The following is a 24,500-nucleotide window of genomic DNA, read 5'->3' on the forward strand; positions in this document are numbered from 1 at the left end:
TGTTGCCCATATTTATTGCCTCATTAAACAACCAAGTTTTCAACACATTGCCATCACCATACAAAGAATGAAAGGATGAGGATGGGTCATCCATATTGAGTATTGACACCCAATCACTCATATCAAAAAGAGAGACGGATGACGATAATGGGCCAGATGATCCTCATTCCGTATTAAGTATTAACGTCTTTCAATGTCTATGAAAAGATGGTAATAAAGTCTTGAAATCCCTTTACAACTCACCCATATCAAAGAGGAAGGGATGACGATAATGGGACAGATGATCCTCATTTCGTATTAAGTATTAACGTGTTTCAATGTCTACGAAAAAAAATTGTAATTAAGTTCTTGGAAACCCTTTACAACTCACCCATATCAAAGAGAGAAAGGGATGATGATAATGGGCCAGATGATCGTCACTCCGTATTAAGTATTAACGTGTTTCAATGTCTACAAAGAGACAGTAATAAAGTCTTGAAAGTCGAAACACAGTTTATGCTAACATCGCAGTATTACAGCATCGACTGAGTCGTTTATGGAACATTTTATTAGCGAGATCAAACCAAATATATAAATAATTCTCGTATAATTATATGGTTGACAAGTAAGCTGGAAATATTGCAGTAGCGCGCCTTCATGACAGCACCGGATTTATTTATTTGAAGAAATTACTTGTCAAAGAAACTTAACTGTGGTAATCAAGATGCTGGAACTCCGGTTGCATGCATGAAGTGTGAAGAGAGTTCCATAGTACATAAAACGGACAGGTTTCTGATCAAACACCTGAAGCCCCGAATTTTGCCAAGACTGACCGGATTTCAGAAGTTGATGAGTCTGCATTGACCTCAGCAATGTTGGGGCTGTCAAGTGCCACGACATGTGACAAGGGATAGCTTCTATTTGTGTGAAGCGAACTGAGCGCATTGTTGCAGACCCCTTTCAGTATCACCGTCTTGTGGACCCCGCCAAGCAAGCCCTCATAGTCCGTGTCTCCACATTCTCCGACAAAGACTACCATTTTGGTTAAATCGAATCCCCAACGAACATAAAGATACCTGAAGATTCATTACATTGTATTAGAGAACAATAGCGCGTTCATTTTGTTATCACACATTCTCATATAAGCTGCTCTAATTTGTACTTTATATGGATAGACGTGGCAAAACTGACTTGACCCGAATGTTCGATTCGGATTGACTGACATGTACAGATGTACCCCTAACAGAATAACTCAAATTGACTTGACCAGTTCCAAAACTTTACCAGCTTTGAATTGAACGTCAAAATGACTCATTTAAAACCTAAAATTGACACAACTCGAATCTGAATTTGAATCTGAATCCGAATCCAAGCATATACGAAATGAGCTCATCAATAACCGACTTGAATGACTTGTTTCCCATGTCCATATACGAGCCACTCCTTATAAAATAAGCTAAAAATAGAAAGTGACCCGTTTAACCAGAGAAACTGTTCCAAGTGACCCTTTTAGCTTAAAGGTGAGGTGGTCTCATGTAATATGTTCATATGATGTACTCACAAGTGAATTGGGTAAGTGATTGCTTGGCTCAAATAAGGGAACCACAATTCATTTGAGAATTCTCTATTTCCCACATAGCTAGGGGGTACTCCGGTACTATGTAGGTAATTTCCTACATTATATAAGGAGTACGTAGTATTAGAATTCGATAAGAAGTTCTATTTCTAGGCTTTTGGCAAGAAGCAAGAAGTCATTTACTCAATTTCTACGATTTTAAATTCACGTCAATTAGGTAGACAGACTTAAATAAACAATAAGAAAAGGCAGCTTTACCTAAGCGCTTGAGACCGGGACGCCAAGTCTGGAACCACATTGAGCCTAGTTCCATTCTGACAATATATGGCATGGCAACGTAGAGCTTGAATTCTCATAGACTTGCGTAGCTCCTTGATTGGCGGAACCTGCAATTGATTTATATCATACTTCCGAACCCCAGAAAATGAATAATCACAAATTTGTGACTTGTGCGTATTTGGTTTACCAAATTATGTAATGAATGATAACATGCATCAAGGAACCCGTATGGGTTGGCTTTGTTGGTTAAAACATGAACTATTAACTAAAGGATCTGAGGTTCAAACCCTTATGCAAGCCATTAGCCTATATGCCATCCTAACTCCTAAGTGAGAGCTTGCCATGCTGGTGAAAGCAGTTGCTAACTATGTTTACGTGGTTTGGAGGTCATCACATATACCATGGGCTTTACGCAGTCACGCCAAAGTTATTATAGACTATTAGTTGTAGTTCCACCGTTCTCATATAAAAAATTAAGAAAAAAGAAATACCATGAAGAAGTACCTTTTCTGGGTTCTTTACTTTGAATGAAAAGCAATAATCTGTAGAAACTTCTTCATCCTCAATGATAATTTGTTCTTCTTCATCACCATTTTTGTCAGTAATTGATGAAGCCCATCGAAGCAAAGTCTTTCTCAGGCCTTCTCCACCCCACCGATATTCAATGTGTGAATTATAGTCTGAATCTACTACTATCGCACTATCCTCCGAGTTCATCGATGAATAATACAAATCACTTCCACTGTTGCATATATATGCATCAAAATCATGGAGGTTAAACCCTTTGGATAGCAAATATGACTGAGTTTCGGGCATAGAAAAGGATGTTGACAAAATGAACCCTATAGAACCTTCTTCCTTCTCTTTGCCAACGGAATTAAATATTCTACGGAAACTCTCGGAGAGCCCATCATCATAATGGCCATCCAAAGCAAGGATATAAATAAGTTTCCTTCTCCTAAAAGCCGGATATTTATTCAGGTTGGAAGCCTGGTCGTTTTTATCGGGGAACCGAGCTTTACGAGCATCCCTATGGACACCCTTGGTCCATGAGATAACAGCATTCTCTAAGTTATTTTTGTTATTAACATATTTCCTTTCAGATGCCACATCAACTTCATCCTTTTCTCCATCTATTGAGAACTTCAAGTTAAGAGATATATCCTTTATATCTCGTAAAGAATCACTCGGAGATTCAGGCTCCTCATTGTCGGGGCCATCATCATTATTTTGCCACTGTGGTTGCCTTTGTCGACAGCTGGCTATTCGTGATAAGTATGTCTTGCAATGGGCTGGCCAAGAATACAAGTGGATGTTTTTCAAACCATTTTGACGACATTTGGCCCATAGATGCTTATCTGCAACAAGCTTCAGTAAAGCATCCGCTATGGATTGCTGGTCATGGGGATCAACGAGAAGGCCATTATCGAGAACCTAAGACAATTTCGGAGTAAAAAATACATATCAAAATAATAACCTCTCTTAAAACAAAAGTTCTACAGGGTTCTTAATAGATAGACTAATATAGTCAGCAAGTTAAGTTACCCTCTGGATATCAACAGGGCCTCCATTTTTGGTAGCAACCATCGGCAAGCCATGAGCTGCTGCCTGCAACCGGAAGAGGCAAAATGGAAGTATTTAGATACAATGAGTCCTGTGTGAGACTGTCACACGTGAGACCAACCCAAGTCTTTATGTATTCCTCGATTTAATTATAGGGTTAATGGACTGTCACACAGCTACGACCATCTCGTTTCTTTCATCAGAGACTTTGAAATGAAAACTATATGGAGGAAACTAAACAAGTAGATGTGAGGAATACCTCTATTAGAGTTAGCCCAAACGGCTCTATAAAAGCTGGATTGATAAAAACACCCTGCACAAATAACATAATCAGAAAGAGAAGGCAAAATCGACACTTTATGGAGAGCATTGAATTTACATATTCATGGTACAGACAGGCAATCAAATTGGTGACAATTTTCACCAAATAAAAGTATTGCACAAATTGTTGCTTAAAGGTGACAAGATATTTAGAAATTAAGGATCGCGTATATATAATACTACTAGTAGTATGCCAAATTAAAGTTTTTATGAAGTACCTTTGTTTTTGCTGCTAAACTATATATCTCTGGAACATCAGATTGCTTATGATGCTTTGGATATGCAACTTGACCATACAAGTCATATTTATCAATTAGCTTAAGAACTGAAAGAAGAACTGAAGAATTGGTGCCGGACATCTCGTCAATACCATCCCGGTTACCCATTATAAGAGCCTGCAAAATTTTTATTTCAAGTTAATGTTAGAGAAATGCAAGTAGAATAGCGATAATCCCCGCTATCTCTAAAAAACATTTAGTACTAGGCAAGAGACACACCAGATTTGCTAACTCCCTCAACGGACGGCATTCACCAAATGCTTTGACCAAAGTTGTAATATTCTTCTTCGGGTCAGGCCTAGCAAGGGCCAGGATCATAGGCTTCCTTGGGTTAGAAAAGAATCTCATTATCTGCTCGACAAAAGGAAATTTAAGAATATGACATGCAAAAAAGGGATCCATTAAAACAAACAAACAAGGAAAAAAAGGAGAAATTTGGGATTGAAAATAAAAGGCAAGTCAAAAACCTCAGTCCAAATAGGCGGGTCGGGTGACGTAGGATGTTCTTCATTTTCCTCTGTTTCACCATCCATATCTCCTTCATGTGGAACAATATGATGGAACTCCATCCCAGGAGGAATTACCTGCAGTGTGTAATTAGCATATTAAACTAACACACAATAAAGCAATGAAATAAAATTATACTCAAAAGACAAAAAAAAAAAAAAAAAAAAAAAAAAAAAAAAAACATCAATAAAGAAACTTAAAAGTCTGAATCTGATGCATTTCGATCGGATCTTATAATACAAACTAAGGAAATTTGTGCAAACAAGCAAAGTAACAAAGAGTTGCAAGAGAGTCATCCTTGTATTCCCAATCCCCTGATAATTATCGATAAATACATCATGGTAGAGCACATTAGCACAAAAGCACATAATGTTGATAGGAAAAAAGTGCAAGAAGCTGAGTTAGATCCAGATAACAAGTCGTATATATACATGAGGAACTAACATGACAATTCCAACTAATAACGGAGTTCTATTCTTCATGGAATTACAGCAGGCTAAAATGCATTTTTATCAAGACGAATCTATAAGGTACTCAGCTAAAGCTTCCTTTTTTCAGGACAAGAGGGACACCTAGGAAAACGTTTTCGAGAGGAAGCAAATCATGATCAATTAAGATAAGTTAGCAACCACTAAGTCAATAGACACTTGCAGTTTCCAGGAACTTATTGGATACTAACTGATCAACAGTTCAGATTGACATACCACCATGCGAGGCATAAATCTTCCATAACAGCTTACACCACGCTTGATCCTTGCACGCAACTTACGTTCTAGAAGGGTATCAAATCCATCATACAATCCCCACTGCTCCTCAATTTCTTGCCTTGTACTAGTGATTACTATTTCAGATGCATCGAGTGATAGCTCTTCAGCTTCAATCCTACGCATTATTTTATATGTGCTATTTATATCTTCTTTAGACATTCGACCCTGTTTGAGAAGTTGCTGTAACTTGTCTCTACCAAGAGAGTGTCCAGTAAAAAGCATTGGAACATTTAGAGCACCAGACAGAAGCGCAGCCGAATCACCAGCATCGGCATAATGACCATGAATGGCAACCGGCCAAATGGGTTCCCCACTACCAATCTGTTCACCAAGGACTTTGGACATTTGGACAACATGGTTTAAAGCACCATCGACAAATTCTGAAATATATGGCCAGAGCTCTTCTTTTGGGACGTACTTATCCCTCGGTCCAAATGGTATTCGAACGATATAAGCACCACTGCTCTCTCCCATCTCCCCGTCATTATCGTCATCATTAAAATCCTCAGTGTGAATTGGATCGAGCATTTCGGTGGGTTCACCATAACTCCAATCCACATCAGGAGCTGAAACTTGCCTTGTAAGCAGATCAACTCGGTATACTCCAGGCATTGAGCCAAGAGCCCTTGCCAGCTCAACCACATATTTGACCTGTGAACGAAATATTCGATTAAAGTATGTCACTAGAACCTGTTTATCGTAAGGCAAACTAACTGATTCAGAAGTTACCTGACCACCGGTGTCAGAATCACGACCAAGCTCCATATTTTCACCTCGAATGAGACCATGGAGACTGCAGGTATATGGTTAATCAGTGTATAATCAAACAAGCAATATAAAATATACTCCTTTGTCCATGAATAAACTTTCTCGTTTACTTTTTCTGTATGTTATTTGTGGACACCATGGTTTACGACCACATATCTCATCATTTTACATTTGCACCCACATCTTATTATTTACCATATTCTTTGTGCAAAACAAACCAGGACAGAAGAAGCATTTGTTACCTTTTATAGGTTTATATCAATCAGAAAAATTACGAGAAATGAGTAGTAAGAAATATACACCTCACATAGAAGTGCCACTACATTTATATAATTAGGTCATCCACATACCTAATCAGTACAAGGTACAGCTTCTTCCCCCTTTGCTGACTAGCCCATGCCTCCATGGTTTCAACTGAACTTATTCTTGGCAACCTACCACGGTTGCTATCACCGTGAGCTGAACGGTCAGGCACGGTATCACCCTTCTCTCCCTCCGAAAAATCTTCTGACATATCAGCCGTTGCTTCTCGATGACCCCTCTCTCGCTCCATACGACGCTTTGCCTTTCTATGGGCTTCTTCATTCTCAAGCTGTAAATCAAGCCAGAAAGTATAGACATATATGTCAAGCAAAACATGCACACAGGGTAAAGCAAAAATCCATATGAAAGTGATCTCCACTAAACTTAGAAAAAGGGTCAAATTGAACCAATAGTAATATTAGTGAAGTACAAAAATTAACGGCCTTGCATGACAGAACACCGATTCTAAGAAGGCAAAGCAGTTCACTCAATCACCGTCAGTGTCAACACCTTTTAATTGATTCTCTTCTTCCTGAAGTTATCATAGTGAAGATAAAAGAACGACACGTTCGAGTCTATTGCACTTTAGTATAACATCCGGGGAAAAAAAGCAATGAACCAAGAATTTCCCCTACAAACAAAAATTCATTACAATATAAACAGAACCACCCTTCATTATTCAACTTTTTTTTTCTACGGTGTATATTTTTACCGACGGGTCTTGCATAACCAATCTTTATTCTTTCCACATCACAATTTTAAGGAGTTAAACCGAGTTACCTAATTCGCTGAACCAGTTAGTGGATTGTGAATCAGTTTCAATGTATTATATCTCACAACCAGTTAATCTATCATGAGCAAGTCGAGTATCAGATATAACGAATTTACGAAAAAAAAAAAAAAATAGGGAACTCTGGGAAGACCCGCTACATCTTAAACCTCAACAACTACGAAAGTTCATCTCCATTAAATTGAAAAGGAAAAAAAAAAGTGTCAAATTGAACCAACAGTAATAGTAATGAAAAATATGAAAAAAGAAAAAAATTAGTCACCATCAGTGTAACACCTTTTAATTCATTTTCTTATTCCTGTAGTTATCATAGTGACTAAAGATATCGGCCTTTGAGTCTATTTCGCTTTCGAACAGCAATTCAGTATAATATCAGGGGAAACAAAAAGCAATGAACTGAGATTAAAGAATATGCCCCCACGAACAAAAACTCATCAAAACACACGTAGACCAACCAAAAACCAGCATCAAATGATACCATCAGAACTGAGCAATCAACAGATCATAATTGGCAAATAGTCCAGCTATAATTAGAACAACCTTTTTAAATTAATCAACTTCTTTCTTTAATAATTTTTTTCATGGCAGCTGTTGCATAAAGAACCTCTCCACATGCCACAATTTATCAGGAGTAAGACCGAGTTACCAAAATCGCTCAACCAGTTAGTGGGGATCGTGAAACAGTCCGAGTGTATTCATATCATGGTGTTGCTAAAACCCAATATATTGTATACTCTATTACGAGCACATCGAGTATCAGATATTACGCGTTTATAATGAATTAGGCAACCTGGGAAGACCGACTACATCATAACCTACCAAAACCTCGACGACTATGGGATCACTATAGCAAGCAACCCAAAGCAATACATAATCTGATAATCTTCCAAAGTTCACTACTTTTGAGGGATTCAAGTACAACCCAAAAGACAAAGTGCAGAGAATATGCAAGGCACCTGCTTCTTTTGACGAGCCAGATTCCATATCCTCCAACACATATTCTCCAGCCTAGTATTCCTCTCTTGTGGGCTCCTCGTCGCTTGTGCCTAAAACATTGGAGTATTAACCAAACCATTACCAAATAAAAATCAAAACTTTACAACAAAATCACCACAATTAGAAGGCCAAAGCTAAAACCCAACCAATCATTTAACTTTCTATTGACAAAAGCAAACAATTAATCAAGTAATAAACTTTTCCTCACAAAATGACTTAAATGCAACAATCAAAACCTCAATCAAGCAAGTAACTTTCCACCATAAAATTTCAGAACAAACCAACACAATAACAATTAAAACAAAGCATTAATCAACAACGACAACATTATCCCCAGTGCCTCAATAGCTCCTGCAAATTGCGGGGTAAGGGGGTCAGATGTACGCAGTCTTACTCCACAAAGAGGCGGTTTCCTAACTACCAAAGATGAAAATCGCGTCGAGAACAGTAAAGAACCCAATCAAGCAAGTAACTTTGCACCCATTAACCGCCTCATTAATTCTGAAATCAATCATACATTACTAAACAATAAAGCAAGTGAATTTACACAACAAAACTTAATAAAATCAAATAATTACCTTAACCCAGGAACGATAAAGATCAGATTCATCAAACCCAGAAACAACTTCTTCAACAAAATAACGAGTAGGACTAAACCTTCCTCTTTCCCTAAGCAAAAGAGATGATTTAGCATCATCAATCCCAGGACCCACATCAAGAATTGCCTCTAAATAACTGTTAATCCAGTCATTTCCCGCCATTTTTACTGATTTGTTGAATATATCTTCAACCTTGTTACATTCAGTTCATCACAGTGTCAAAAAGTTGTGTGCTTTTTGTGTATGTTGATGTGAAAGCGAAGTTGGTTTTTTTGTTGGCTTTTAAAGAGGGAAAAGAGGTGTAATTGTGTTTATTTAATGGCAACAGATGTGATTTTGGGAGTGCGTGTCACAGAATTTGTCGTACTAACGGTAATTTAATTCCAACAAGTCAATCAGAATCTTTGTTAGTTCTTCCTCAAGTATCTCCGGTTGCTGACTTGGTGTCCCGACACGGCTATTTCCGTCTTAAGTATAAAATAGATCAAATATAATCTAAACAAATAGATGAGATAATAATTATTTGTATCCTATAAATTCGATTTTTTATCTATCTATTTAATTGACTTATATTTTATTTAAAGTTGGACATATCTATCTTAAATAACATTTGTGATAAATTTCATGTTGAATGAAAAATAATAATAAAAGAAAGTTTGCAGGATTAAAATAGGGTTGTGTAAATTTGTAATTATCAAAAATGGATTCGTGTTTGATCAATATAGCGTGAACATGGGGGTGTGGAGTATAATTATTGAATGAATCAACCACTTTATTTGTTTACAATATCAAAAAAAAAATCTTTAGTAAGCAAGCATTTAACAATTCTAGTCCAAGTTTTTTTTTTTTTTTAATGTTTTTCTTTGTTTGAAAGTCATTAAAGATGTTAAGTCATTCGAGGATTTTAGTACAAAGTCGTAGAGCCATTTGCAAAAGTCGCGAGGTAATTCAGTGATTTTGAAGGAATTTTTATTTGTTTTTCCTTAAAAAAACGTCATGTAGATCCATTTTTAAAAATTACTTTTAACTACACCCTAATTTGATAAATTTATTATTGAGCCTCATTTAATTAGAAACAAAATTCTTCCTCCTAAATGATTTTGTAGGTGAATGTAAAAACTTGTGTTGCTTTTCATAGTTGGTAATTGGTATGATAGTTATTAACTTTTACTTTTCTCACTCATTTTAAACAATGAAGGCCTTGCTCTTTCTCGACTCGTTTTCATTGTCAATACATTAGGTTCATTTAAGTTCACTTCGATCATTAAAACAAAATGTTAATAAATCTGTCCGCTTATAAAAATGATTTTTGAGAGTTCAGTGAGATATTTTCGCTTTAAAAATAGGATGATTTTATCAATTTATCTAGGATAAAAAGAACGAGGATCGGTATTCTAACTATGGTTACATACTAATTTACGTACGTAGATGCGCGTAATCGTAAATCAACTTTGTTCACTATGTGTCGGAGATTTGTAGCATGGAGACATGCATTAATTTGTTTTTGTATATAGCCGTTTTCAATTTGCATGGACAAGAATGAGATTGTGGTCATCACACATTTTAAGGAAGATTGATTTGATAAGTCACTTTCAATATACTAGGAGAAAATGAATTTCTACCAATTGATTTTCATCGTTTATTAATTTCAACAAAAAGTTTGGACTCTCAGCCTATGTTGTGAAATTTGTAGCATTATATTTGATTGAAAAGTCACCAACAAATTATAGTTGGTTGAAACTAACTCATGTGGATATATATATCTTGTAAATATAAGTGATAATTTTTTTTCTTGAAACAATAATATAAATGATGATTGATGAACACATAAGATGCGAATCAATTTAGTTTATGCTATTTGAACTACGTACGGTATTCAGTTTTCATTATTTAGGTTGGTCATCCAAATTTCATGCACAATTTTTCTTTTTATCTAAGACAATCCAGATGGTGGTCTCTCTTGTTATAATGCGGATGTTAATCTCTATCTTTTTTTCTCGAGGGATAAAGCCCAAACGTTTTACTTCAATAATAAAGAATCAAAATGTACTTCATTGTTCATAGCAAGTGGTAACGCCAGCGATCACACAAATGTACCAATCATCGTAGGCTCGATATGAGTTTAGGCGTGCGCTATATAATTATTAACTCTACTAAAAAAACCAAATTACAAAATTAGAATCAATACGTGTTCTTATTACTCACATCATACATTTGATCAAAGCATCTATTCAAAATTTCAAATGATTCGCATGCGATTATTTAGGTAGTAATATCTCAAAGAATTAGTACATGAAACATGCATTATATAGAACATAACTACGATGGTCACCCAAATGGGCCTGCATGACTTGACCCAAATTGATCCAACTGAATTGACGCGTTCCAAACTGATACGATTATATCTTAAATGTCCTACTCAAAGTTAACTCATATCCCAAATTGGCTTAACCTGAATGATGACCTAAAAATGACCTATGAACCCGATAGTAGAAATTTTTGAAAATAAAATAAAAATCATTCTACTTATGAACTTAACCGACTCATTGTGATCCAAAGTACTCGATCGTATTCAAATTGTTTTATTAACCGATGACTATGCATTTAAAATATCGCAACAGGAATATGATTTAAATTACCGCTTTTCTAAGGAAGCTTTAAGCTCAATTTTACTACGAGTAATAAAGTTGCCTTGGAGGAATTTGTGTTTCGGGAACTTCTTGTGTCACGTTAGACCATTTCCAAGCATAAGGTCGAGTTAATCGGGTTACCAATATTTTTCCTCTTAATCACACCTTAATTATCTTGACCCACTTTCACCCTTCCAACCAAAAGGTCACGACCTAGATCACAAACCCAATCATTTTCCACTTTACCGCCAATGAGAGAGTCCTACCTACCGGGTCACCATACTCAACCAAAGGTCACCCTCCCTTTGTTTTAATGGTTGCCCTTTTTTTTGCTTCCAGCCAATGAGAGAGTGCCACATATCGGGTCACCAACAAGGTCACCAACTCAACTGAAGGTCACCAATTGACCCTGAGTAATTCAAGGTCACCAAAATTATCCCCTTAATCCTAATTTAAGGTGTCATTAAGGTGACCCAACAAGGTCACGACCCAATCGGTGACCTTGCTTGGGAATGGTCTAAGACCATCCCCAAGCAAGGTCACGAGTGTTCAAATGATTTGAGCAGACGGATTTTGTACCATCCTCGTCTTATTCTTAATTAATCAATAATTACAATAACAAAACCTAATACTCGTATTCGTATTTGTATATAATATAGGTGGCTTTTTGGTGATTGCTCACTTGAAATGGAACATCACACATACAAGTTTTAAGCTTAATTTAAAGTAAATAATTCATACAAATTAAAGTACTTTTTGTATATGAATTAGGTGGACATCTTATTGGTGTGCACTCTAACGATAATTATTGTGCACTAATGACATTATGTATATCATTGTACTCCGTATAAGTATATACTCACCAATTCTCATTTCAAACGGACTATTCCGTCTCAAGATTTAAGATAAGTCAAATATCGTTACTTTTTTGATAAAATGTAATCACTTAACAACAAAATATTGTAACTAGTGTTGAAATTAAAAAATTTTGTTCTGATAACTTTTTTTTCATAAAGTAGTCACATAACACTTACATTTGATTGTAAATGAATCACCGTTTCCCATCTTAAACTTTAACATTGAATCCGTCTTAACTGAGACTAACCGATATAATTATACTTACTGTATAGTGCTCGGCGTACTGCATTTTTGGAGTTAGTCAGTTAGGTAGTATTGATTGTTCAGCTCAAGTTCCAGCTTATAATGTACTCGTATCATGTCTTCCTCAAATAAGTAAGTAAAGTGTCATCTCATAAAGACGTGTACGTAAATCTAACAGGACAACCACCCTCTCATTAGAGAGACATGTAACAAAACATGACATACATTTTCCTAATTCAATTTCTTATAATATGAAACACAAGTATATGATTGACACAAATTTGGTAAAATTGACATCATAGTATTTTTTTAGTGCAAAAAATTAAGGAACTTGCTAAATTCCGCACATCCCCTATTTACTAAAAGAATAGGTGAACTTACAAATTTTCCTTCCAAGAAGCATCTTTTTAAATAAGGAAACTATTGATAATTTAATTGTATTCACTAATAAATATATTTAATAATTAAAAAATATAATTTCATTATATAATTTTTTTCATTAAAATTAATTTTTTGATCAAATTATATAATTTTCACTAAACACTAAACCATAATATTTTATTTAAAGTATAAATAATAAAAAATTAAATTTAAACCATTAAATCTTTTATTAATTCTAGAGAAAATTGTTAATTATAGCCTTTTATAAACCACATTTTGAAAATTACAGCCTTATATAATTTTTTTTTTTTAAATTACATTCAAAATTTTACTTATGATGAGAAATTACAGCCAAAACTTTAACTCCGGTGGACAATTGATTCCAAATTGAATTTTTGTCACTTAAGTTCATCTTTTATGACCAAAATGCCCTTACCTTCTTCCTTTATATTCCTTTACTAGTTTGAATGCCCGAGAGTTGCAACGAGGTAATTAACTTATTTATAATGCAAAAAAAAAAACTTTATAAGGGTTTAATATTTACATTCTATGTCTTATGACTTGTTTACATATTATTAAAATACTCTTTCAAAAAAAAAAAAAAAGATTAATATATACGTGGGTTAACTCTTATTTATAATCATATAATCACCCCACCTTATACTAATCTTTCGATGTGGAACAATTCTGCTATTTATAAGTAATATATTCACAAAACTTAGATTTTTTTTCTGATATGGGACAATTCTACTATTTATACGTAATATATATTCATCAAACGTGCATTGTTTTTCAATGTGGAAAAAACAATATATTCAGAATTACACCATCTTTTTTGCACTTAGTTCGACATCCAACCAGATCTTGAATACCGAATACAGACAATTGCTACTCATTATATCTAATAGTTATATTTAAATTTAATAATATGATCAAGTACTCTCCATTAATATTTGTACGTTGTTTTCTTCAAAAAAAATTTAACATAATTGAGATATGAAAATTTTCCGTGGTACCCCTTAATTTTGTCAGATTTTCCATGTTACCCCTACTTTTAAGAATCTGCCTATGGTACCCTTGAGGTTCCATTTTTTTGCCCACGGTACCCCCTAATGTAAGGCTGTTAAATGGATGTTATGTTTGATGTCGTGGCAATAAACTAACAATTAAAAAATAATACCCCATTTATTATTTTATTGGTACGGATATCTCTCTCTTTTAAATGAAAATTTAATTAACTATATCATTATAATATTGGAAATTTCTCATGGTAACCTTGAACTTTGATAGATTACACATACTACCATGGAGGTTTATTTTCTATTTTTTTATCATAATTAAAATATGTGCAAATGATAGGAACCTATACTCTAATGATAGAATTTTTTTTAACACAATTCTAATTATATTATTTAAAAGTAGTATATTTACCACACTTACATTATTTTTCAACATGGGACATATAAAATCTATAGGTAGAAAATATAATGATATAATCTTTTAAGAGCTCTCTAAGACAATACTTAAGAGACTCAAAAGATTTTGGGTTGATGCCTAAGTTCCAAGGATGCCTACTATTTATAATCATAGAATCACCCACCTTATGCTATATTTCGATGTGAGAAAATTTTATTTTTTATATGTAGTATATTTATCACACCTATATTATTTTTCAATGTGAGACATATAACATACTATGAAATACACCATCTTTAATATGTGCAAATTATATGAAATCTATATATACTCTAATGATAGCATTTCTTACCATGAATCTAATAATATTATTTTCATAATTTTTTTTACCGACATTATTTTGCCAAATGAAATGTAAAAGTTTTTATATAAAAATTAGAAACTTCACTTGCACTACTACACATATCTTGCATTGGTGACGCTTTTTCAGGCCTTTTTCGACGCTTTAAAGCGTCAATTTTGTTTTTATCGACGCTTTATAAAAGCGTCAAATTTTGGGCCGTCACTATTTTTTGACGCTTTTTTTAGTCAATAATTATGACATTTTTTAGCGTCTTCATGGCCTATTGACGCTTTTAATTGTCAACAAAATTGACGCTTTTAAGCGTCTTTGGTGGCTATTGACGCTTTTAATTGTCAATAAATGTGACGCTTTTAAACGTCTTCATGGACTATTGACGCTTTTAATTGTCAACAAAATTGACGCTTTTAAGCGTCTTTGGTGGCTATTGACGCTTTTAATTGTCAATAAATGTGACGCTTTTAAGCGTCTTGTGCGACTATTGATGGTTTTATGTGTCGGTCGATGAGATTTAATTAGGCGTCAACTATTAATATATTGACGCTTCTTATTGTCAGAGTATAATTTCGGCTTTTAGATTTTTAAGAATTTGATTTCCTGATAAAATCGTAGAGAATAAATAGACATATAATGTAGTAGTACTACACTACTACTAGCTATTACTAAATCATAAACCAACATAATGCAATTTATATATATAATGAAGTAGTACCCACGTACTTTTATAAATAATCACACGTCTGATACAAATATCGTCTCCGTCACAAATACTAGCATTGACAATTTACCTAATATAAACTAGTACTTTATAGTACGACAAAATCAAAAATAGCAATAAGGATCTGGATGAAAGTAAAATCCAACATAAAGTTGTCAAAAAGTCGTAAATAATGCTATGAAACTAGCTAGACAAGGACACCTAGTAGTTTGAACGTCGTAGGGGCTTCAATGATGTAGGCGCAATGTTAAAGGGGCTTCAATCAACATATGAAGGCGCATCTTGACCATCTGACGAATCTGAAACCTACAACGGGCATAAAAAATATATTTTATATGAATATATTTGATTAGTACACACTGAAGGCAGAAATAACATAAAGCAATAATTTACATGAATATATTTGATTAGCTCCAAAATTTTACCTTCACATGGAAATCAAAATTCCAGCAGAAAAAGAACCTAACTCTGATGGAAGCAACACCAAATGTTTATGGATTTTGGGCTTATGATGCTACTACTGCTCTAGTTAGAGTCATTAATGAGTTGGTAATATTAATTTCACCTATCGGAAAGCTGACATGGAAGCTAACTTATCTACTGATATTGCTACAATGGTAGTCTCACAGGTTGGCCCCCTAAGTTGGTGAAAAAACTGTTACACTTGAGATTTAAAGGTTTGAGTTGTAATTTCTCTTTTCGATGGGGAGATTCAAGGCTTGACTTTTCGATTCATAAAACATTAAGAATTGTGGGAAGCATGTAATCGGGTATTGGACACCATCCAAATGGACTAGTTAAGCCATCCGCAGTGGAAAACATGCTACTTGATTGTTAGCCTTGCCACCATTAGATGGCCTAGTGATTCAACATCGATTCCTAGAGGTTGGGTGAGTTCAACAAACGGATAGAATAGCTAATATTGCAAGTACCAACTCCTTAAAGAGAGCCAATGAAACAATACTTGTAGTTACTAACGGAAATGAACTACTCTGTTTATGCTAGTCGATAATTTACCTTTGTTCAAATTTGATCCATATCATATCTTCGACCTACATCAAAGACCAACAAAAAATGGGAACAAATTAAATGTTACAATAGGACACAAAAACTGGAATATTAATGAACATGTATACTAGTCATCGCTAATATTACAAGTACCAACCGCCTAAAGAGAGCCAATGAAACAATACTTGTAGTTACTAAGGGAATTGAACTACTTTGTTTATGCTAGTCATTAATTTACCTTTGTTCAAAATTTCTCACAAAATTGGTAAAGGTAAACAATTGACTAAGAAAGAGAGAGTATAAACTAACCATAAACTATACACAACCTTCATACTTGCAATAGTATCGGTTCCCCTATCTTGATTCTAGCCAAACCATTTGCCTATCATAAATTCAAGTGGCAAAAACAAAGATCGACTTGTACCCTAGTTCGATAAAAACTCGAATCCTACACAAAAAAAGAAGTCCATTCTACTGACAAGTTCAATTGAGATTTCTTCATTACAGTACCCCAACAAATCATCAACATTACTACTGACAAGTTCAATTGAGATTTTAAGTTCAAATTACCGATTATTTTCCCCTAGCTTTTGTTCCAATAGTAAACATTGTTCCGCCAGTGTCCCGGTACTACTAATAAATTCAATTTAGAGCATCAAAGCCAAGCAAATCTCGTTAAATACACAAGCAGGGTCAACTACATTGATTAAGAAAGACAAATAAGAAGACCTATATTAATTTATACCCAATTGAGTATACAAAAGAACAAACCATGGAACCTTAAATTTTACTCCCTCAGTCGGTCATTTGTTTACCTTTTTTTTTCTTTGTGGCGGGTATTTTAGTTGAAGGTAAACAAATGATTTGAGACGAAGGGATGGAGTAGTATTGTACCTGAAAGAAGTTGTCAATTGGTCGCGGGTAGTCAGTTGGCCACTAACTTGTGTTGTGGTTTTATTTTGGAGGGAAGGCTGCTAAACCTGGGTTCGAATACGTATCTCCCACTCTTGGACGTAGGAAATCTACATCCACATTAAGGTTGAGATGTGTATTTAAATGTGGGAGATCTACAAGATATACATACGTAGACACGGCTCATTTTTACCTTGAACACAAAAAGTTGAACGATTGACATTTACTTTATGCTTGTCTCAAGTTCAAGGCATCTCATTCCATCTTACAATAACATAAAACAACAGATTTGTTCGATAATCATTACCCTCCCGAGTCCCGACCAGTCGTCGATGTTCCAAAAGGGTTCAACATGTAGATGAAAATGTAAGAATTGCTGCTATACAATCTACTTCCCCAGTTCTTCATAATTAAAATGTAACATTCAGAAATGCAATAAACCGACTACAACCGTCATTGTTAAAACAATAGTATCTGAAAATCTGAACAGAATGATCCATGACTAAGCAAAGATTAATATTCATCAACATCACAACATTTATTTTCTCTCTGATATCAAAGATTAATATTTATCAAAGACTAAGCAAAGAGTATATATTATAATAACCAAAAGATTTTCCAAAGATTAACTTAGGTTAGAAATCATTATTATAGAGACAGTAATACAAACTCTTTTAAGATCTCTCTATGACAATACTTAAGAGAATCAAAAGATTTTGGGTTATGACTTCTATTTACAATCATAAGATCACTCTGCCTTATGGTAATCTTCCGATGTGGGTCAATTCTAATATTTATACATAGTATATTCACCACACTTACATTACTTTTCAATGTAGGACAAATAACATACTAAGTACACCATTTTTTATGCACCTACTTTTACATCAACCCGATTTAATAATGAGAAAATACAATACAATCTACACTCTAATGATAACATTTTTTTGTCACAATCTAATTATATAATTTTCATACGATACTTATTTGTCAAATGAAATATAAAGTTTTGATATCAAAATTATAAACATCACTTTTATATAATATAGAAAATGTATATATATGGGACAATTCTATTATTTATACATAATATATTCACCACACCCTACATTATTTTTCAATGTGGGACATATAACATACTAAAAAGTACATATCTTTTATATTTATAGAATGGACTTATGGGGTGGGAGGGGACGAACAGATGCAGCCTATTGTATTTTGTATACTCTGCTTGCCCTAGAATTTTTGTATCTTTAGGTTATTGTATTGCCTCTCCTATATATGTACGTTATTGTTAATTAATGAAATACACACTAATTACACAACTTCCACATATTTAACTAACTCGTGGTCTCGTGGACGGGTTATCTAGCTCACTTCTACACAACTTCTACATATTGTATTACTCGTAATATTTTGTAATAGTTTAATGATGAACAATTGTATGTGTAATTCTAAATAATTAGTATTGCTCCTTATTGTTATAATGTAATGAGACAATGATTGAATGAAATGTTCTTCTATTTTACCTTAAAATTTTGGGTTAATACTTAAGTTTCAAGGATGCCTCCTATTTATATTTATAGAATCACCTTAACCGTATGCTATTATTTCAATGTGAGATACATAATTTATTTAGACGTATTATGTTCATCATGCCTACATTATTTTTCAATGTGAAAGATATAACATACCAAGAAATACATGTCTCTTCTTAAAAAACCCATTATTGTATACATATTATTTTTCTTTGAGGTAAAACCACTTAATCTCGATCATTAGATAGAAATCTCTACATCGTACATATAACGACTCATTAACGCTCTATTACTGCATTCAGAAGACAACCATTAGTAAAAATTTTAGTTTTATTTTTTATATCATATCGTAGATAATGATAGAAAATCTTAAGAGCTCTTTAAAACAATATTTATGAGACTCAAAAAATTTTGGGTGGATACATAAGTTCCAAATATGCCTCCTATCTATAATCATAGGATCACATTAACTTATACTAATCTTTCGATGTGGGACAATTCTATATGTAGTATATTCACCACGCCTACTTATTTTCCAATGTGGGACAAAACGTACTAAAAGTACACAATTTTACGTATTAAGAAGTACACAATCTTTAATATGTGCAAATAATATGAAATTTATACTCTAATGATAACATTTTTTACCACAAAGCTAATTATATTATTTTCATAATTTTTTTAACGATTTTTTTTTGCCAAATGAAATGTAAAAGTTTGATATAAAAATTGGAAATATCACTTGAATATAATTTAGGAAATATACATATTATAATAATTAAAAGATTTTCCACTTTATTTTTTACATCAAAAATTATACTTTTCTAAATTGATTTTTGATGATGTGGACGCTCTAAGATCGCTCGAAAAAACTCTCTTTTATATATATATAAAGATTTTCATCTCTTTCATCAGATTTTGACAATTTCTTCATCTCTCTAATTCCTCATCAGAGTTCAACAATATCCGTAATCATTCTAATTCAATTCAACCCTATTTCCATTTGCTCTCTTTTATACGAAATTGAATTCTACTCTATTTCCATTTTATACGAAATTTAATTCTATCTTATTTATATTTTTCATCTCTCTTTTATATTTTCTAAATCAATTTTTCCCAAATTGAAATTAATTAGGGTTCTTCAAAGTAGGAAGCCCCTACAAATTCATACCAGTAAATAGAGTAATTAAGGAATCCATTTTTAAAATAATGTTCAAAAATAAAATATTTATCGTTTTGGGTCGGTTTTGAAAATATTTGTCAAAATAGTGTCCAGATAGACTCGGGTTTTCAAAACCTAAAACACGGAACAAACACGCCATTAGTAATGGCGTGTTTTAAGGGAGCAAGAAAGGCAGACTGGCAGAAAATGCAGCAAAACAGACACGCCATTGGGACTGGCGTGTCTATGGTAACACAAACGCCATTTGCAATGGCGTGTATCATAGACGCTAAAATCTGATGCAAAAATAAACGAGTCTCTCACTTCTCATCTTCTAGTACTGTCCCATATTGGATCTTACCCATCAAAAACCACTTTTCCCTCCCCCTTTGAATTAAGGTTTGATGTCAGGGAACACATTACACCTCAAGTGGGTGAATTTTGTTCCTTGAATTTCTCTATTATGTTGTTGTAATTTGTGAGCTCAGTGATGATTAAGACATTGAGTGCCAATTCTACCTTCGATTACTCGCCGTCACCGCAATCGAGCCACCATGGCCCCACCCTAAATCAACCACAAGCGAACCACCTACCCTTCTCCTTTTGCCAATTTTCGGATCCCCAAACTCGATATCAATCAATATATATTTCGAATCGACATCAATCACCATTTCGAATCGACATCAATCACCATTTCCAATCGCCATCAACTGATTGGTATGGTGGCCGGATTTATGAAAAGGTGAGGTGTTTTGGTTTGTTGTGGAAGTTAACAATAGATGAAGGTATGAAGTGGAGGATTTATGGAGGTATGAAGTGGTTGAGAGGATGAATTGAAGAGTGGTTGATTTTTACACTTTGACTTGGTTTATGGGAAAAGTTGCAGTATACTTTATGAGGATGGTTTGGTTTTTATTGCAACTGAACAAACACGCCAATGGCCTTGGCGTGTTTCTTGGTTAAAACCCGCCATTCGTAGTGGCGTGTCTTGCCTTGTTATTTTATTTTACGACTGACCTTCTTACTAACTTATAACACGCCATTGTCAATGGCGTGTTTGTTCCGTATTTCAGGTTTTGAAAACCCGAACCTACGTGGACACTATTTTGATAAATATTTTCAAAACCAACCCAAAATGACAAATATTTTATTTTTGAGCATTATTTTAAAAACGGACTCGTAATTAAGGGATCATACATGACCAAATAATCAACACCCTTATAATCTAACACATTCACATGCAATAAAAAAAAAAAAAAAGAATTTAAGATCAAAACATGATTTGGGGAATTTGACCAAACTCTAAAATTCGATTCAATAAATTGAAAAACAACAAATTGGGAAAAAATAGAAATTTGGAGTGACACTAAGAACAACAAATTGAAGATAAAATTAAAGTAAAAAAAGGTGTATGAATCCTTACTCTAAAGCCTTTTTTTGACAATGGAGAATGAATTACAGTATAAATTAGGGAGTAATTTGGGGATAATTTTAGAGATAAATGTTGAGGAAGATGAGAGGGTTTAGATAAGGTTTAGGTTAAATGAGAGGTAATAACTAATAAGTTAAAGAAATGAGTGGTAAATTGATATCATCTTGGTAAGTAGGCAAATAATTAAGCAAGGGTATTTCGGTCAGATTTTAACAAATTTCACCGAAAACATGATCGTGGTGCAATTTTAGAAGAAAAGCAAAATTTTGGATGCAATTTTTTTAAAAAAAATATATAAGGCTGTAATTTTCAAAAAGTGGTTTATAAAAGGCTATAATCAACAATTTTCTCTTAATTCTATTATTTGAAAATGACTTGACTCATACTACTCATGCTATGTATAAACAAAAATATAAATCATTTCGATTACTTTTATAACAAAAAAAAATTGAGAGAATTTATAAATTAGAATCACTAGCTTTGTGGTATAAAAACACTTTTAAAAAAATAATACATTTCAGCAGATTACTCAATTCTCTTGAATTAATTTTCATTTTTTTTTTATTTTGCTCGAAACAAAATACAATAACGAGAAAAATGAATAATTAATGAGATACTAGTCATACCACAATTATTTCACAGTTCAATTTTACTCAGTTTTCCTGGATACAATTCTTTTTTTTTTTTTTCTCATATCAAAATATAATGACTTGGAATATGAAAAATTAATGGGGAGTTAATTTAGCATGATTAAGTAATACAAAAATAAAAACTATAAAAATACCGTGCATTCATTGCGCGGGATCTAAACTAGCTAACTTACTAAATTCCGTGCATTTTGCCCCAAATAGTCTATAATTGCCCTTCATCTTAATAGATCCTCCTACCCTTCTTTTTTTTTTTCTCAAAACTTAACCAATTCATTCATTAATCATTAATATTTCAACAATAATAGATCGTAATTCGCGCATATCACAAGTAATTTTTCCCTTTTATCAAATACTTTTAGAATATCGTGTTTTAATCGATTGAAATAATCTTTTTTTAATTCACAAAAGGTTTATTTTTAAAATTAGGGTTCCGATTGACGATTACAACTAAAGTGCGGTTGTTGAAGGGGTGGTTGTGGGGTTGTCGGATCGGCCAGAATAGGGTGGTCGAAAGCGCATCATGGATGGTCGGAGGGTGTTGCGGTGGTCGAAAGGTGCGTTGGTCGTTTCCTGCAGTATGAGCGCACAAGGAGGGGCTGGGGTGGTCGTCGGCGCCGGTATGTGGGCAGAGAGGCGTGATCGGCGCGGGGATAGGGGCATGTAAGGGCGGCTGGCGGTAGGATTGGATGAGGGGGGGAGTTGGTGGTGGTGGGTGTTGAAGGAAACCGTTGTGTACAGCATGTTCTCCCTTTTTTTTCTTTTTCTTTTTTTCTCTCTCTCTCTCTTGTTTCTTAGGTTGGGGTGGAGAAATGAAGGGCATATTCGGAATAAAGGATAAAAATGCGCGGGATTGAGTAAATTAGTGCGCGGGATTTAACAATTACAAAAATTAAATAGAACTCATAGTGATAGGTCATAATTTCTTACTACTTTCCACGAGTTGTCTCTTAAACTAAATTAACTAATTTAGTTTCGGGGAAGTGGCAAACAAGCCCCATACGTTTGACACTATGTGCGTATTAGCTTCATGTCTTTCTATTAGTGCAAATTAACCCCACTAGTTATACTTGATGTGCAAATAAGCCCAATTGAACATATTCAGGCCAATTTCTCGCCGGAAAAAAATGACTAGTCACCGGAAAGATGTCTAGCCTTAATTAAATAATTAAAAAAAATCATGATTTCATATGCGAACAAGAACCGGTGGAAAACAATGGCAAACACACTTCTGCTTGAATCAAGGGTACTTCCTTCATCATTCCACCATAATTATCAATTATTTCGCCGCACGAAATGCAGATTTCCTCGACTATTAATTCCTCTTTCACGACCTCAATGCAACACACAATCAAATTTATCAACACTTAACTCTGAAAAACCGTCCCACAGAAACCCTACGGCATCGAACAAATCCTCGATATTCAAACATGAAATTATCGTCCCAAACTTGTCGTCATCAAAATAGTATGCTGTCAATATTATTTGAAGGTAGACTTTTGATTTCTGATAGGTATCTGAATTTTCCCCAAATTTTCGTTTTTCAGCTTGTGGTGGGTTATTGGGTAGACTTTTGATGACAAGTTTGGGAATGACAGATTAAAACGAGACTTAGACTATAAAGCAAAAAAATTGAAGTGAGAATGGTGAAGATGGAGGAGCTAAGCTAAATCTGAGAGGGGGTGGGTGAGAGTAAACAAAAATTGAACTGGTGCGTTGTTAACAATCCTGGTTTTTTTTATTGTTTTTCAAATTATTTAATTAAGGCTAGACATCTTTCCGGTGACTAGTCATTTTTTCCGGCGAGAAATTGGCCTGAATATGTTCAACTGGGCTTATTTGCACATTAATTATAACTAGTGGGGTTAATTTGCACTAATAGAAAGACATGGGGCTAATATGCACATAGTGTCAAACGTATGGGGCTTATTTGCCACTTCCCCGAGTTTCGTTTAAGAGACAACTTCGAGGTTCCAAAAAAGGAGTTGTCTCTTAAACTAAATTAACTCATTTCCACGAGTTTTAAATTACATCAAAACGGGGGGATTGGTGTGGATCAGATCAGGTGGGGTAAGTTAATTAGGTTTGCAAGAACTCGGGTCAAATTATATCAGTTTGAGTGATACTAAAAATTTAGCCGAATATGTTAATGGATCATTTTGTACATAACAATCTTATACTCTGTATGCGTGTTGTTAAAATAATACTTCCTTTATTTCACTTTTATTGTCCTAGTTTGACTTAATGTCATTGTTAAGAAAAATCGTTAAAATAGCATAAATATCCCTTGACCACTAAATTTAGAGACAGCATAAAAGCAAAATGTAAAAGGAGAGGTTATTTAACTAGGGTTACAATAGATACGGAGTAGTTCACTATTTTTACCGGGAAAGTGTTAATTGACCCCCATAACTTTGTGCAATTGTGAAATTAACCCCCATAACTTTCAATAGGAGTGATTAGGCCCC

The 24,500-nt window shown here is 34.0% G+C and overlaps 1 protein-coding gene and 1 long non-coding RNA gene across 4 annotated transcripts; both read right to left on the reverse strand.

Moving 5' to 3' along the window:
- Nucleotides 1–380: 380 nt before the first annotated feature.
- On the reverse strand, nt 381–9,119 carry LOC141606060 (putative sucrose-phosphate synthase). Its single transcript, XM_074425052.1, has 13 exons — nt 8,706–9,119; nt 8,088–8,177; nt 6,389–6,630; nt 6,000–6,063; nt 5,208–5,921; nt 4,464–4,580; nt 4,216–4,347; nt 3,937–4,113; nt 3,657–3,710; nt 3,380–3,442; nt 2,339–3,268; nt 1,814–1,941; nt 381–1,055 (listed from the first exon to the last, which is right to left on the reverse strand). Exons 1-13 carry the CDS (start codon nt 8,886–8,888, stop codon nt 776–778), a joined length of 3,174 nt encoding a protein of 1,057 aa, XP_074281153.1. The 5' UTR covers nt 8,889–9,119; the 3' UTR covers nt 381–775.
- Nucleotides 9,120–15,285: 6,166 nt separating this feature from the next.
- Nucleotides 15,286–17,820, reverse strand: LOC141609256 (uncharacterized). 3 transcript variants are annotated; one of them, XR_012527320.1, is made up of 5 exons: nt 17,447–17,820; nt 17,236–17,363; nt 16,651–16,723; nt 16,351–16,385; nt 15,286–15,639 (listed from the first exon to the last, which is right to left on the reverse strand). It is a non-coding gene; the product is annotated as an uncharacterized LOC141609256 (long non-coding RNA). The 3 variants fall into 3 exon arrangements; XR_012527318.1 differs by having other exon boundaries at nt 17,236–17,820; XR_012527319.1 differs by lacking the exons at nt 17,236–17,363; nt 17,447–17,820 and adding an exon at nt 16,912–16,930.
- Nucleotides 17,821–24,500: the final 6,680 nt, after the last annotated feature.

This window comes from Silene latifolia, chromosome 10 (assembly GCF_048544455.1).
Source record: "Silene latifolia isolate original U9 population chromosome 10, ASM4854445v1, whole genome shotgun sequence".
NCBI classification, from domain to species: domain Eukaryota; kingdom Viridiplantae; phylum Streptophyta; class Magnoliopsida; order Caryophyllales; family Caryophyllaceae; genus Silene; species Silene latifolia.